The sequence below is a fragment of the Tupaia chinensis genome, unplaced genomic scaffold, assembly GCF_000334495.1.
Source record: "Tupaia chinensis unplaced genomic scaffold, TupChi_1.0 Scaffold000070_1, whole genome shotgun sequence".
NCBI classification, from domain to species: domain Eukaryota; kingdom Metazoa; phylum Chordata; class Mammalia; order Scandentia; family Tupaiidae; genus Tupaia; species Tupaia belangeri.
In genome coordinates this window covers 485875-503300 of record NW_006159530.1, presented here as the reverse complement: position 1 = coordinate 503300, position 17426 = coordinate 485875, and the positions used below count along the sequence as shown (strand labels likewise).

At 48.2% G+C, this 17426-nt stretch overlaps 1 protein-coding gene across 1 annotated transcript in view; it reads right to left on the bottom strand.

Moving 5' to 3' along the window:
* Positions 1 to 1410: 1410 nt before the first annotated feature.
* The window catches only part of ATF6 (activating transcription factor 6), a 255241-nt gene continuing 239225 nt past the window's right edge, over positions 1411 to 17426 (bottom strand). Inside the window, exon 19 of the mRNA XM_006142264.2 lies at positions 1411 to 2015. Within this exon, the coding sequence (XP_006142326.1) occupies positions 1807 to 2015 (209 nt within the window). The 3' untranslated portion in view covers positions 1411 to 1806. The remainder of the gene's footprint in view (positions 2016 to 17426) is intronic.

Here is a 17426-nt window from a genome sequence, read left to right as displayed (position 1 = left end):
CCCTTGTCCAGCTAGTTCCCAGGAGGACAGGGAGGAGGAGGCCTGGAGGAGACCTCCCAGGGGACATCTGCCCTGTAGTCCAGTGGGTTTCCTGGGCACTTGTTTTCTGTCCCTGGGTACCCACTGAAGAAGGGTCCCCTGGGACACTGGCTCTGTCTGAAAACCACCAGGGGAACTTGATCGGAGTGCGAGCTGCACTGCCTTAGAACGGGCTGTGATGTGGGAGAGGAGGAAGGCTTCCCAGCCTGACGCCCAGGCAACACCCCAAAAGTGGAACTGATTTCTTTGGAAAGAAACTAGCCCGGGCAGAGAGGCACCGCTGTCCAGAGAGCTTCGTGTTGCCGACTCTACAATGACTGAGGGGCCGGGCCTAATTTCACAGGCATGGGCTCCCGGAGGGGTAGGGCCAAAGGGGGAGAGATGGAAACGGTGTGGAATGTTTCGAAAAGGAAGGAACCTGACAACGCAGGTAGCGGGCAGCGGCTGCAGAGTGGGCTCTATTCGGGACAGACCGAGGGAGAACTGAAGGTGGGACTTCAGAGAGCACACGGCTGCCCGCGAGCCAGTCCCGCGACTCCGTGGAACGAACATGGTGTGACTGTCACCATGCCAGGCAGAGCAGCCGGAGTACGGGGAAACGCGAGTGAGCACAGCTGGGGGTTCGCTTGTTTCTGTTTGTGTTTCTACCATGGGGCCACAAAAGTGTTCACTGCTTCGCTGCCTTTTCACTGGAGACACTGGAAATGACTGGCATATTATGGGATGTACCCCTCGGCAGGAACCCAGGCTTGCCTGTCTGCATCACCTTACAGAACAAGTGTTTGTCACCCTCAAGGGAAAAGGCTCCTCCCTCGCTTAAGTCTAAAGCCACCTCCGCGTTCCTCAGCCGAATTCTGTGTCGTGTGAACAGGAGTCGGGGTACGCATTCACAGTGGGGATGAAGGATCTGCCCGGCTGTCCTGGAGGAGCAGCACCCCAGGTCAGGAGAGAGGAGACCTCAGGACGGCTGCGAGCATTTGCAGCTTGCAGTCCGCAGTGCATGTGGCAGCTGTGGCTTCCATCTTAACCGGCAACTCCACCGAAGCTTCCCACTCGAGGGCGAATGAAGCATCTCCTCTCTCACAACCCCAGCGCCCACCCGTCCTGTCCACTCCACTCTTCTAAATGTGCAACCATGTCCAAGGACCCCTCTCCCCAGGGCCAATACTCACAATCCCAGTGAAGACAGCTGTTACCAACTGGAGAGCTGCCCTTTTACCTAACGCTCCACACTGCTTTAATTCCTTCAGGGTGTTTTGAGCTATTAGGTTTTGAAATGGCTTCCTGAAGGAGGCACAATATCCAGAACGCGCTTGCATTCACTGAGTGAAAGTCAATCCGTGGGAACTATCTGAGCACTTGTGGGCTGTAAAACTTTAAATAAAAATCACTTTACTGTGTCAGCAGGTGAGGTGGCAGAAAGGGGAAGTGGATCTTATTGGAAACAAGGTGACTATTTAAACACAAAACACGCACACAGGGGACAAGCAGTCTGGAAAGGTACAGAGAAGTCCACCCCGGCGGCACCGGAGGATGCGGGCCACACGTGCCAGTGGAGAACGGCTGTTCTTGTGCGTCTGAATTCCAGTGCTTTCCAAGTGGACGGGGAGACAGTAAACCAAAGAGCAGCTTCTTTATTCTCTGTCTGCTCCCTCCGAATCTCTGCTCCGCTCTGCTCCCCACCGGGAAGGGAGAAAGCAGTCTTTCTGTCACCCACTCGCGGTCCGGCAGGGCCCCACGCTTCCTCTTCCCAGGCGGCCCAGGGGACTATTGTAATGACTCCGGGATGGCGCTAACCACGTGGGTTGCCTCCGTGGCTGCTGGAGGGGAACCGAAGAAGGTGTTGGTTTGATTCCTCTGCTGATCTCGGAGGTAAGGAGGGACTGACGAGCTTTTGATGTGGAGGATCCTGGTGTCCATCACCTGGCAGTCGATCTGCATCATCACCTCGTAGTCCTGCCCATTGATCACGTTTTCTGCAGAGACACAGGCACAGGAGTAAATAACCCACAGGGCGCGTGTCTCGGCTGCGAGCTTCCACCCCAGAAGACGCACCTACACTCCCGGGTCTGTGCTGTCCTCGCGCTTTGTGGGGTGCAGAGGGACTTGCGCGGTCACTACGCAGAGCTACAGCGGGGCTGGCCTCGCCTCGGTTCTAGCTCCCCAACAGCCTTCCTTGGCTCAGAAAGGACCAGAGCCACGTCCAGCGCTCACAGCACAGGGTGTCTGTCTGTACCCTGTCTGTGTGGCGGGGTGTCACCGGGGTGGAGTAACGGGAACAGACACAGTGGGGAGGGGCGGGGCTTTCCCCTCCTCCCCTTCCGTGGTGAGGAGGGCACCTGTCTGAAGGACCAACACAGCACGTGAACGGCAGGGAGACCTCGGCCCAGACTGCTTAGCTCCCACCCATTCATAGACTGCTAATTTACTCAAGACGCTCCCAACCATGTATTTGAGGGCTTTTCTTAGGATCACAAATGAAGACTGACAGCAAGATGCAGACACCTGACAGCTGTGCCCTGCCCCAGAGCTCACCACCACTTCCCTTCTATACTGAGGCAACCTTCACTTCCATGGTTCCCGACCCCAGGTGCAAAGACGCAAGGACATTTCCAATGTGGGATCGGAGGGCGCACTACAGAACGTGCAGGTAAAACAGAGGGAATCCAGGGGCTGGCAGGTGGCGTGGTAGTTGAGGCGCTGGACTCCCACATGGCTAACTGCGATTCGAGTCCCAGACTTGGTGGCTTGCCTTCTCACTTTCCCTCTTGCTCTCTGTCTCTCTCTGGTAAGCACACACGCCCTAGAGCAAACTTAAAAAAAAAAAAAAGTAAAATAAATCATTAAAAAAAGACACTAAAGGGAATCTGCAGAAGAGGAAGAGAGCCATGCAGAGTGATGGATAGCACACATGGGGTCACTCCTCGTGAGTGTGAAAGGCGCATTCTCCACTTACATCCTAGGAGGATGAAGACTCCTTCTTTAGGGAGAGGGCCAACTTACTCCCTGATCTGCCATCCTGGGTGGTCATTTCCTAATTCATAGTCAATGAAACTTGGGAGAGAATTATAAATAGATAAGATTTTTCAAGCCCAGCTGAATAATCACAGCAACAGTTAGAAGCTGTGGACTTGGAAGGAGGCTGGGCAGCCCACGTGGCATCTGAGTTTGCAGTTCCTCAGTGAATCCGCTGCGGGGTGTGAGCGGGGAACCGGCCGCTGGTCAAGGCCCGCCCCGGGCTGCCTTTCTACGAAAAGGAGGCAGCACCAACCCGTCACTTTTAAAATTAAACTTTTGGCTTCTCTAAGACAAATAACTGAATTTCAAACTAGAATTCCTTCAGTTCCATCATCCTTTCTTTATACTTTGACACCGTGCAGGCTGACCATTAGAAATTTGGAGGAAGAAAATCCAAAGTTTGGCATTTGATCTTTAGACTCTGTTGTTATGTTTGGAGAAACAGAGCCACTGTGCCTGTCACTTAGGAAGCTCGACTTCTGGAGAGCACTAGCCCGGGATGTCTTAAATTAGGGTCTACTTTATAGACTTCAGGGGGTCTGCAAGTTCCCTGAAACTGTATGCTAAGTTTTATGTGTGCATTTTTGGGGAGAGAGGGTTCATTGGATTCTTTTGCTGCTGTTGTTGTTAATTTTATTTTATTTTTTTTTATACATTCAATCACATATGGGGCCTGAAATCCTAAAATGTTAGAAATTACTAGTTCCAGGGACCAGCAGTTAGCGTAATGGCTATGTCGCTGAACTCCCATGTAGTCGACTGCAGTTCAAGTCTTGGACCTGGTGGCTTAAGCTCACGCTGGGTGCGTGTGCGTGTGTGCCCAAGACCCTGAGAGGAGAATGGAGGAGAAGGGATTGCGGTGTGGCCACCACTACCGGGGGGCGATTTCTCGCTTTCTGTCTCTGTCTGTCTCTGTCTTTCTGGGGAGTGTACGCACACTATAGCAAAAACCTCTCCAAAAAAAAAAAATTACTAGGTCTAATAATCTATCAACTTTAAAGTACTTTGAGCAAGTGATATATTCTATTTTCAATCCAATGGGAAACATCACTCCTCCACTATTCGTTGGTTATCTGTCCCAATGTCCAAAGCGTCTCCACTGACGGTACATTTCCCACTGCAGGTCCTGTAAGCCTCTTCTATTAGAGTCGTGCTAACTTCCTCCTTCCCCAGCCTCAGCAGGGATGGACAGCTGGCTGCTGCCACATTGTGACTACCCGACCAACTCAGCCCTGAAAGCAGAACCCAAGTGCACAGGTGCTGCTCTGCAATAGCCATCAAGCCATCCACGGCTATGTCGTCATCTCAGCCAACTACAGCGGCAGCCATCCGCTTCTCTGAGAAGGGCATTTCAGTGTAAGTCAGCGCGTCTTATCAAAGTGTTCCCAAAAAGCAGGAGGTGGAGGAAAGACATCTGCTGATGCATTTAAAGTCGGTTCATTCAGACCAAGTTCCAGTTTCAAGGCACCACACCAGTCATTTCCTTCTGGAACCACAGTCCCCGACTCCCCATTTTGGAAAAACTGAAGGCGTGTGTGTGTGTGTGTGTGTGTGTGCGCGCACACATGCGTGTGTGCTGTGGCACAGAGGACCAAATAATGGGAAACATATGTACCAGAGCCGTGCAATACACATGACTAATTTTTACTGTTTTCCTGGATTAACTCAGAATCCAGATGACAGTGCAGATCTAGACTAGGTTCTCTAATATAGCCCAAAGCACCTGCCGAAGTCATTAGGGCCCACGTGCCGGCCTGCCGGGGTTTAAGCTGATAACCAGAGGGTTTTTGTTTTTATATAAATAAAAGATTTTTGCCATAGGGTGCATATGCTCACTGGAGAAACAGACAGAAAGCAAAAAATCACCCCCGTGGCGGGGATGGCCATACCACAATTCTTCTCCTCCATTCTCCTCTCAGGATTTTGGGCAAGCGCACACACGTACCCAGCTTGGGCTTTAAGCTGCTGGGTCTGGGATTTGAACCGCAGCTGACTACACGGCAGTCCAGCAATATAATCATTACTCTATCTGCTGGTCCTGACCAGAGTTCTTGAATATCCTCGATAGCAAAAGGAGATGGAGAAGCTGGGAATATAAACTCAGATGCTTTGCCAGAAAACTAACGCAGAGACCTGATTCCAAAACCCAGGGGTTCCTCACCAGGACTGAAATGTCATTGTCATCTTAAGCCCAACCAGGAGACCCAGGCCAGGTTTGATCCAGATGGCTTTAAGATGGGTTCTGTTCGTCACTCCCTTATTCTGAAGGTGAACATGTTCTGGGCCAAGGACATTCAGAATTGCTAGGGTAGAAGGCTCTACCAGACAGGATGTGAATTCTGGGAGCCGAGCTCAGGAAGTGCCTTCTGACATGACATTTCGGCACTTAGAGTAACATGTCATCAGGAGTTCCTAGATCCCTACACACAGCAGGGTGCCACTGTACAGTTCTGTAGTCTGTGGGAGGCTCTGGGTTCGCATCCTGAGTACACCTGAACAGGCTGGAATGCCTATAGCACACCCATGACGCTGGCTGGCTCCAGGGCTGGGGGAGGACTGTGGCATGAGACTGCCCAGAGAGACTGTACCTCTGCCTTTTTGTCTCTCCTTCATGAAGAAAATAAATAGGCACCAACAGATGATGTAGTGGTTATGTCACTGGACTCTCACAAGACTGACTGCGGCTCAAGTCCTGGACCCAGTGGCTTGAAAATCATGCCTGGTACGGGTGCGTGCATGCCCAAGATCCCGGGAGGAGAACAGAGAAGGAAGGACTGCGGTGCGGCCATCCCCCCTGGGGGTAATTTCTCACTTTCCCTCTCACTGCCTCTGCTCTGTCTCTCCAGCAAGCACACACACTGTAAGGCAAGAATCTCCTTAAAAAAAGAAAGAAAAGAAAGAAAGTTAAGAGAATGCAGTTCATGAGTTACATCCACTCTGTGGGCCCTAACAAAAGAGTTCCTTGGGCTCTCCTGCAGTTAGTGGGGGAGTCTCGCCAGCACTGCCTAGGCTCTTACTCTTTTAATTAGAGGAAGGCGGGTGGAAACAGCATGGGATAACTCAGGGACTTGGCAGGCCCCCTCCCCTGGGCTGCTGGGAATCCGTTTACACAGGAGCAGCAAGGAGGCTCCAAACGCCTCTTCACAGTAGCAGAGGAAGTGCCTGAAGTCCTTGACTAGGTTGTGAATCGTCCTGCAGGTAAATGGCTCCCCGGAAAGGACGAATCCTCCCACTGTCTTACAACTTGTCCACAGCGCAAAGAAGAAAAATACCAGAGCAGGTGCTGAGTGGAGATGGAGACCCAGAGACCCGGAGACCCGGAGGTGTGGGTAGCTGAGGTGGGAAGGAGAGGGGTGGTCCCTGAGGCAAACCCAGGCAGGGACACAGGAGGCTGGGGATGGCCACACTGTCATGCTTTCCGGTCTCCACTGCTGATGTGCGGGCTCTGCTGGAGAGAGCGCTAAGGTCCGGGCTTTCTGACAACAGGGAACGTGGCAGACACTGGGTGAGGCGCTGTGAGAGCTGAGGTATGTGAAAAGGCTGCTGAGCTGTTTTTGCAACCGTGTGCTTAATGAAAAGAGACCCTGACTATTTGGGAAAAACAGAAGGAACGGTACAGAGCGGGAGGCTTGTTCTCCTCCTCTATCGGCACGCACGTGGGTACTGCACGAAGTGGGGCAGATCTTCTGTCCTGGGCCTCCTGAAGTGAACACACTGACAGCAAACACTGATCTGAGTCAGGAAAAGGGTGTGAAATAGGAATGCTTCAAGTTCAAAATTAATCAGCGGAATACAGAGGAACAGAGGTGAACGGCCTTAAACACGAGCCCTAAAATGTGATTCTGAATGCTCGAAAGGGTTGGGAAAGCCAGAAAAAGCGTCTGGACATTGGAGGTGGAAAAACTCTAGGCCATGTGGAATTCCGAACAGCCTGCAAACACACGATAACTGAATTAACGCGGCCTGCCAAAAGCCGTTGGCTGGGGATGACTAACACACAAACCAGAACCTTGACCATGAACAGAATTAAGTATCCCAATTTTTACATAAAGCTCAATTTAAAAAAGTAACGAGATCTCACCAGTGCTTTCAATTAAGCAGATTCTATTTAGAATCTGACACTAATCCTAATGAGGGAGTTTGCTGTGCACAAGCTGGGCTGGTGACAGGACGTGCTGCTGGAGCCTGGCCTGGCAGTGGGGTATGAGGTATGTGGGGGTCCACAGAGTACACGAATATCCATCCACCCGGGCATGGCCCACTGGAGATGCCGTCAACCAAAACGAACAAACAGAAAAACAAGGGTGAGGGAATACCGTCAGTAGGAGGCGGCAAAATAGCACATTCCCCTGTGGCTCCCAGGAACTTCCAGGAGCTGACTCCGTTGTGCCAATCTTGTCTCCGGCGTCCAACCCGAGTCCTGGCTTGACCATCCCCAACATGCCATGATTGCATCAATGCCAGTATTTTTTTTTTTTTTAATTTGCTGGACAAAACAACAAGAAAACACAACTTTTCCTGCTCTTTTTCCTACCCAGCCCAATTCTCTACCCAGTCAGTCCAGTTCTATTCCTCCTTCAAGGTCCATTTTGAGTCCTGTCTCTTCTAAGAAAAGTTCCACGAGAACTCCACTGTTGATCTTTTCCCTTATAACCAACACGACGGTGCAGTGGAAGGGCACTGCTTCACAGTGGGGGAGCCTCACAGAAGACCGGAGCTCAGTCCTCTGGTCGGCCTGCACGTGCGATGCATGCAAGCCTGTGCTCCAGCTGACTGAGAAAGCTGCAGGAGGGGAAGGGGGTCACAGTGTGAGGCCCTGTTGAGAGTGCGTCTCTCTCCCCCCCTCTGTCTCTTGTAGGAAAGGAAGAAATACACACAAACTATCAGGGTGAGTGAAGCTGAAGCAGGTTGGGGAGGGCAGATAAACGAGCAACTCTCGCTCCTCAGCTGGGAGAACACTGAGTGAATGAGAAACAGTCACACTGCAGAAGCAAACACAGGGAGGGCTTCCAATCTACAGAGTCTTTCCGGAAACCTAAGGGAGAACAGACGCAGGAGCAAAGAGCTCCTAGCAACTGCCATGTGCGCCCTTTGCTCAAAGACTAAAAAGGGTTTTTCTTACGGGAGAGATGGAGGATGGGAAGTGGTCAAATGCAGGGGCTGAAGGAGGGATATACACACCCAAGTTGTGAAGCACTGTCAGGATGCTGTGGACACTGAGCAACAGGGATTCAGGTGAGAAAGAGCTTATCTGGCTGGGAGAGCGGTAATAATGTCACAAGCTGTGGGCCTAGAACACCTAGACACTGGGATACAGTCGTGAACACAAAGGAGAAAGCGTAATTCTTACAGAAGGAAAGAGTAAGAGGGTGGAGACGGAAAATAAAACAGGCCCAGGCTCAGTGGCACAGGTGGGAGCATGCCAGACTGCAGCACTGGCAGCCACACGGCCAACGACAGTTAGGGTTCCCGGGCACGTGCACATGAAGATCCTGACAAGCTGGAGGTCTGGAGGAAGGGGATCACAGCGTGACCAGGCCTACTGGGGTTGCTTTTCTCTCCCTCATTCTTGCATGCACATGCACACACTATCATGAATTTATAAAGAAAATAAGTAGGCCCGCTGGTGGTGGGGTGGTTAAGGTGGCTGGATCCTACATGGTCAACTTTGCGGTTCGAGTCCCAGACCTGGTAACTTGAAAGTCACCACAGGCGCTTGCATGCCCAAAATCCCGAGAGGAGAATGGGATTGTGGCATGGCCATAATCCCTGAGGGGGTGATTTCTTACTTCCCTTCTCTCTGTCTCTCTCCAAGAGTGCACATGTCCTATAGCAAGAAAAGAAAGAAGAAAAGAAGTGAAGTATACAGGACACTGAATAAGTGCTATGGAGAAAAATAAAGCACGGGAGGCAGCTAGGGAGTGTGAGGAGTGGGACAGGGAGTGCCTCGCAGTTTTAGATTTAATTTGAGCCCAGCACGGCCTCTGAGAAGACCTCTGAATAAGGGCCTAAGGAGGCATGGGGTAAGAGCTGCACCCTCATGTGTGAGACTGCAGGGAGCTGTGTTAGTGCTGAGGTTCGGCCAGCAGTAGGAACTAGGGGTGAGGACTGACCCCTGGCAGGAGAGGCTAAGGCTTGACCCTGTAGACTTAGGGGTCATCTGCAGACCCGAGCCAGACAGTCCTGGGAGAGATGGCATCGTTCTTGGGGAGAAACTGCTGGGAATGCTGTGCAAAGGAGGGTATGAAGGGACAAGGGAAGGTCAGTGGTTCCACCTGGTCATTCGAAGAGCACGCAACTGTGAAACCCAACTCAGCTTAGAGCCTCCTTTCAGTCACTCCTCAATTATGGCGGCCCTGGTTTTGTGTCAGACACTGTTAGCGCTAAGGTCCCATGTTCTGTATCCAAATTAGAGAGAGGATTGTCTGGAGGAAGACAGATACTGTACAATGGACCCATGAACCTGTCAGTCAGCATTTATAGACTGCCTTCAGACATGGAGGAATTACATAAGAACGTGAAGTCTCTTTCCTTACACAGCCTGCCTGGGCACCGTGAGAGCAGAATGACATCTTAAATCTTGGTATCACACTGAACAAATGCATCTCATCAGAGAGGCCTTCTCGTACTGCTCCAAACCACATCAGTTCTTTTCCTTCACAGTGCATGTCTCAGTGCATCATCGAACGCCAGCCACAGACTCCACGCACAGGGGCTCTGTTACAGCCCTGCTGCACACCTGGAGAGGGCACAGGCCTGCAGCCCACAGACGTGACAACTACAACACAGCCTGCAGCGCTGAGGGCACCGTCCTCTCGTACTTGCTACCCACACCGTGAACGAATTCCTTGCTTTCTGAAAGTTCCACCATTCCTGGCCTCGATTTGCAAAAGTGCCAACTCGGAAAAGTTCCAAGAATGGTGGAAGCTCAGAGGACTTCAAATACCCTCATCTACAACTGTAGATGATACCCTGTGAACCCTGTGAAGACCTGGTCTCTGAAACACAGCCAAAGTCACTGTTCTTCAACCTTGGGTTTATCTTTTGAGTTCTGAACCAAAAATGGCTTATTTAAAGGTGACCAGATAAAGCGTGGCCCCTGGGAAATTTAGTGGCCCATTCCACAGGGTCTAAGCTATATACGGTTAGGTTTCCTACTTTCTCTTAAGCTCGGCCCTCCTAGGGTTTTTGACAGTCTCCTCGGAATGAGATCTGGCTGATTCTGTAACCACTCAAAGACTAATGGCATTCGACTAGCTTTCCTCCGCAGCTGGCTGCGCTCTCCCTAAGAACGTGCCCACACTGTGAGGCTTCCACCTCCTTAGATCACAGCATACCGCCCGTGCCAGCCTGCTGATCTCGAACAGCTCCCGAAGCATCATTAAGCAGAATGTGACTAACACAGCTCTTACTCATTTTCTTCAGACTGCTTCTAGACTAGACATACCAAGTGGACATCTGATTACGCAGTTACAGCTAGTGCCTCAAAACCAGAAAACAGACGAACAAAAGGCCCCGTAGGAAGACTGGGCTGGGGTTAAATGTATTCTGAAGCTGGGATCCGTTGTCCTAAAATACAGTTTGGAGTTTTAGCCTGGGGTCGTGGGTCAGTGCTAGGAATTACCAATAACTTCCCTGTTTCTAATAATTTAATCACAGGCGCTGAATCCTAGAAAACAGTTTTATGCTACAATCTGGAATTTAGGATAGATAAAAACTGAATGGACGTGCAGAAACATACAACTTCCCTGGAATATCCAGGATCTGTGGAAGAACTTATCTGAAGGTAGATCCAGGGCTTCTACATTCACTATTACTGAATCAAAAGCACTCTTTCTCTTGAAAACTATGGCTCCTTAATTGCACTTAGACTCCACATATGGGGGAACCAGCAGATGGCTTAATGGTTACGTCACTGGACTCCCATGTTCTCACCCGTGGTTTGAGTCCTGGACCTGGTGGCTTAAATCTAACATCGAGAGCATGCGTGCCCTAAATCCCAAGAGAAGAATGGAGGAGAAGGGAGTGCGGGGTGGCCATACCCCCAGGGTGGGGGTGGGGGTGATTTCTCTTTATTTTTTTTTCTTGAGAGTTTTTTGCTATAGGGCACATGCGCTCACCAGAAAGACAGAAAGAGACAAAGAGACAAAAAGCGAGAAATTACCACCCTGGGGAATGGCCACACCACAATCCCTTCTCCTCCGTTCTCCTATTAGGATCCTGGGCACGCACACACACGTGCCCAGCGTGAGTTTAAGCCACTGGGTCCGGGACGCGAAACACGGTCAACTACATGGGAGTCCAGTGACACAGCCATTACACTAACTGCTGGTCCCATTTCTCGCCTTTGTGTCTCTCTTTCTCTATCTCTCCAGCGAGCGCAGTGCCCTATAGCAATAATCTCTCTTAAAACAAACAAACAAAAAGAATCCACATATGGGAACTGCGTTCTTCTCAGGGAACAAGATGGCTTCCTCTGTACTATTCCTGCCAATTGTGTTGGGCATACTCAACTTCTGCAAGGACTCACCCTGTCAGAATTCTAGAGCATGAAGGAACCTGACAGGATAAGAGGACTGATACCCCCAATTATTCTCAGTCTATTAAAAAGCCTGGCATAATTTTTATTTGTACAATGAAACCTTCAAATATTTTGGAAGGTTCTCATGCAACAGTAGGTATATTCAGAAAAACATATCCAAAGACAGAACAATTGCCAACAGGTTAAAATCAGTGAGCTCTAACATGATTTTGTGATTTTAGATCAAAAACCCAATAAACTGAACTTTCTCATACATGAGAGAATTTCAAAATTTCATGGAAGATGGAATTAAAGTACAAGTTTATTTTGGTGCAAGAAAAAGAAAAATTGAAATTTATGGACCAGCAGATGCCGCGATGGTTTTAAGGCACTGGATCCCACATGGCCAACTCTGCAGTTCAGGTTCCAGATCTGGAGACCTGAAAAACACGTTGTGTGTGTGTGTGTGTGTGTGTGTGTGTGTGTGTCTAAAATTAGACAAGAATGGAAGAGAAGGGATTGTAGCATGATCATCCTCCCCCAGAGGATGATTTCTCACTTTCCTTCTCTCTGTCTCTCCCCAGCAAGTGCATGCACCCTATGATAAAAATCTAAAAAATAAATTAAAAAAAATAGAAAGAGAGAAAGGAGAGAGGGAGGGAAAAAATCTTTCTGAAGAGACTACTCTCAGACAGTACAAACATGAAAATAACTGATGACTTCCTTATTTAGACATTCCTATAACAACTGAAACTCACTTCAGCATTCTTTACAAGAGAAATGTTTACTATAGGGCATGTGCGCTCACCAGTGAAACAGAGAGAGACAGAGAGACAGGAAGTGAGAAATCATCCCCCAGGGGGGATGGCCATGCTGCCATCCATTCTCCTCTATTCTCCTCTAGGGATCTTGGGCGCGCACGCACACACACCTGGCGTAAGGTTTAAGCCACCAGGCCTGGGACTCGAACCACAGTTGACTACATGGGAGTCTAGCAACGTAACCATTATGCCATCTGCTGGTCTCACGTCAGCATTTTTCAGTATCCACTTATTCTTGCAGATCAAGTTATCAGAAAAATATTTATTCTGGAAAATATGAAAGAGGATTTTTCCTTTTACTACTACTGGAAATCAAGCTAGAAAAGGTGTCTAACAAAATACTAAAGAGGGGTTCCCTGTAATATTCAGATAACAAGTACTGGAAGATATGAGGTGACTTCAAAAAGTTTGTGGAAAAATTAAAGTTTGAATTTATTTTGGTTCAAAAATTTTTTGAAACCCATGCATAGTTTCTTCATAACACACATTTTCCTTGAGCTTTCTGGAGAGCCCTGGTACATGATTAATTACTTATTGGGGTCACTAACAAGCAGAATCAATGAATCAATCACATGTGATCACTTTTCTGCTCTCCTCTGATATCCCAGGCCAAAACAATAGGAACACACTGTTATGTTCCCCTTCTCTCAGATTCTCAAAAGAAACAGCTTACGGACTATGAAATTTTGTTCTAAGTTTATTTTTATTCATGACAGAATGTGTCATGAATGAGAGTGGGAGAAAGAGAGAGACCCTCACAGAGTCTCATCAAGCCACAATCCCCTTTCCCAGGCCTCCAGCTTCCCAGGATCACAGGCACATGTGGGTCTGGCATGTTTTTAAGCCAGCCCAGGGATCCGAACTCACAGTCAACTATGTGTTTCCAGTACTACAGTTCAGTTTGCCACTGAATGCACCACCGAGGTTGAGCCAACTATGGAATGATTTTGTTTTCTATAATACAAAACGGCGTGGCATGTGCTGTCATACACACTGTTGAGTTTTCTAGTCTATGAATCCTATGTAGGTTTACACACTTCCACTTACGACTCTAACAATGAACACTTCTTTTTCAAGAAATTATCATGAGTTTGGAGTTGTAAAATTGGAGATAGGCAAGCCATCTCTTGCTATGGAGATACTCTTTATTCCTTGAGCTATAAAGAGTCATTTATCCTTTCAGTGGGCGACGAAGACTCTCTTCTTAACCCAGCTGTAGTCGGGCTCCTCTGAGGCCTGTGCTCAGCTGGACCTGACTGGGGGCTTCCCTCTGTCCTTCCAGAATCCAGTTTGAGCAAGAATCCTAAGTGAGGCTGGTGAAAATCCTGCAACCTCGGTACCTGACCACTCTCAGGATCTAATCACTCTGGCCAGCCTCCCGCAAGAATTCTGTTGCATCAAACCCCTTTTATCCCTGATGTGTCCTTTTAGTGCTCTTCTACCTTTTGACCCCTAGCTGCTCCTTGGCTATAAAGCCCCACTTTTCCTCACTGGAGTCAGAGCTGAGCCCAGTCTTCCCCACTGCAAGACCCCACAGCAGTGGCCTCTATACCTATGCCATGACCTCCCTTGAATAAAGTCTGTCTTTCCATCTTCAACAAGTGTCATGAAGAATTTTTCCTTTAACACTGGTATCTTGCCATTCGCTATTCTATTTCTTACAGAAAACAGAATAAGTCCTATTTGCAAAACTACTGAGTAAATCATGGTACCATAATTCTGTAGATAGGAAGTCAAAGGCATTTCTGAAAATTAAAAGGTGCAGGGGCAGGCTGGTGGCATGGTGGGTAAGGTGCTGGATTCTCACATGGCTGTCTATGGCTTGAGTCCTGGACCCAACGGCTAGAAAATCATGCTGGGCATGTGTGCGTGTGTGCCTGAAATCCCAAGAGGAGAATGGGAGAGAAAGGACTGTGGTGTGGCCATCATCCCTGGGGCGTGATTTCTTACTTTTCATCCATCCATCTCTCTCTCTCTCCCTCTCTCTCTCTCTTCCCAGCAAGCATATGTGTCCTATGGCAAACACCTAAAAAAGAAAAAAGAAAATGAAAAGGTGCAGCCCAGCTCTGGTGATGCATGCTGTTAAGACTTTGTGTTCCTCAGGTTGAGGCCACACAGGGGGCTCAGGTTCACCTCTTGGCTCACCCTGAATGCCTATAAGCCCAGCTACTAGAAGGCTGAGGCAGGAGGACCACAGCTTGAGGCTTGGCCTGGGCGACACAGCAAGATCCTGTCTAAAAGAGTCAGGCATGTGGCCCGCACCTGTGGTCCCAGCTACTGAAGAGGCTCAAGTGGGAGGATAGTAACACAGTGAGACCCTGTCTTTAAGAAAGAAAGAGAGAAGAGAAGAGAAGAGAAGAGAAGAGAAGAGAAGAGAAGAGAAGAGAAGAGAAGAGAAGAGAAGAGAAGAGAAGAGAAGAGAAGAGAAGAGAAGAGAAGAGAAGAGAAGAGAAGAGAAGAGAAGAGAAGAGAAGAGAAGAGAAGAGAAAAGCGAATTAACCATAAAATGCTCTGGTCAATAAATGTCCTTTTAGACTTGCTGAAGAAAGTACAAAAACAGAGCATGAAGGATTATATCTGTGGATGAAGATCAGAGCAGAGTTCTCTTGCTCTCCGTTGTTTTACAAACTAAATTCACAATATCAAAAAGTGTTTCTGCTCATTTTTTAGGCTAAAAACTGTCACACTGAAAATTATAAATACTGAGTGAAAAACGGGCATAACTGAATAAGTGGCTCATTCCAGAGTTCTATTCAACTATGAAGAGGACAAACACTGCTAAAAACCAAAAACTAGGCCTGCTCTGTCCCCTAAGGCCTGAGTGGAATGTATGCAGTACATGCTCTGAGAATAGCTTGGAGACCAATTCCCAGAGATTCCTGGTTACAACTATGAGACCCAAATCATAAAGAGATTTCTTATCAACAATGTCATTTGGATTCTTTGAACTCCAGAGAATTTCTCATGCTCTCTCATGGAACGTTTCCTAATAGGTGTCACTGATGTAGCAAAAACATAACCCCCACTTGTCTCAGGCGTGTTCGTATCAGAGCTAAAATGAATGAGAGCACTTCCCCAAGCTTCTGCTAACATCCACTCCTATTTGAAGACTCTGAAGGTCTGAAGTCAAACCCTCCTTAGCATCTCATGTAATGACTCGGGCAGGAAGCCCAAGAAATGCACTCATAAATGTAGGTGGCTGATGGGACCAGCAGTTGGCATAATGGCTATGTCGCTGGATTCCCACGTAGTTGACTGCAGTTCAAGTCCCAGAACCAGTGGCTTAAACTCATACCGGGAGTGTGTGCGTGCATGCTCAAGATCCCTAGAGGAGAAGGGACTGTGGTGTGGCCATTCCCCCGGGGGGTGATTTCTTGCTTTCTGTCTTTCTGTCTCTCTGTCTCTCTGTCTTTCTGGCGAGTGCATGTGCCCTATAGCAAAAACCTCCCAAAAAAAAAAAAAAAAAAAGTAGGTGGCTGAGGGCTCCATCCCCACGTTGCTATCAAGGCAGGATTCTTTACGACTGCCATGTCTAACCAAGTTCCCTGTTATTTGTGACTGTTCATAGAACTTGTGTGTGTTCTGTTACAAATGTTTACATAGCAAAGCGTCTATCTTTACCCGGTTTACAATCAAGATGGCAGGCGAAACACATAGGGAACAAAACACTAGTAATGGTTCACAAGATGGGATATGAAACATTACAGGAAAACGTAACATTACGCCTATATCTAATAGAAATGACCAAACGGAAACCTGTTATTAGGAGCCTATTTGCAGTTCTGCTCTAAAGGATCATTATAATATCCCCCACAACTTGATGAAAGTCATTCAATAAACACAGTAGGGATGAGATGATGTTTTGGAAACTGTGAGACATATTCGTGAAGTCTAAACACATCATCTGGTACAGTGACAGGATTTAGGGCTATAATAAATTAAGGATACTTCTGTCCAAACAAAGAACTTAACAGACTGTCTCTAACTCGAGTGCAGAGATATAAAAGTGCTCAGGGAAGTGGAGAAAGAAGAGATTAATTGATTCCTTCTGGCACAAAATGGGAGTGGAGTTCAGAGAAAGGTGACGGGGGGGTGCCGGTGTTTTAGTTTGTCTTCACATAGAAGTCTTGGTGCAAGTTGCTCATCAAATCCCAATCCCAACCTCAGTAATTTCTCAGACTTGTTCGGTCTTGCCATGGTCTGAGGTTCCCCTTGTCACAGCCATTGTGCAGCGGAGTAACAGGAGTGGACTACAAACTACTCAAGCTGCACATTTAACCACTAATATTTGTAAAGGTTCTTAGGAAGCTGCCTCCTGCTCCTAAGGACATGTACTCCATCTCCAAACAACTGCATTTTATTCTTCATTGACGACATTTTTACCAAAGAAATAAACCAGGTTGAAGTCCAATGGCAAACCCTGCTTTTAAGCTTCTCTGCCAAAACTTGCCCAGAGTTGGAGCACCAACGGCCTGACAACCACATCCTTACTCAGAGTGGCAAAGACAAAGAGCACAGGGCCATGCTGCAGACATACGTCTTTTCCCACCGGATGTCCCTGTTACTGATTCGGCTGCCTGGCTCTTGCCTTCTGGTTTGCCTGCCCTGTGGACGACTGAGGAACAGCAGGTAGAGCCTCCTTACAGCACCAACTGCACAAGATCAGAGGACACCCGAATCACCGGATTCTTGCCAATCCTGCTACAGAACACGGTGAGGCACAAAAACTACACTTTGCACAAAGGGAGGAGAAAGACTCAAACATGTGAGTAATTTGTGATAAAAGGGGAGTTACAGAAATATCTCTGCATAACTGTTCTTCAGAACAAACTGCCTACCTAGTATGCACAGAAAGGAACAAATTGAAAAAGAAAATCAGGCATTTTATCCATTTTTGTGATAGATTCAAGATTAGTTAAAGATCTGTAGGACTTTGAAATGATACAATCTCTCATTTTAGATGCTAGGACTCTGAGGCCCAAAAATGCCCAGGTCTATTTTTTTCAATTCTATAACTTATTCTCACC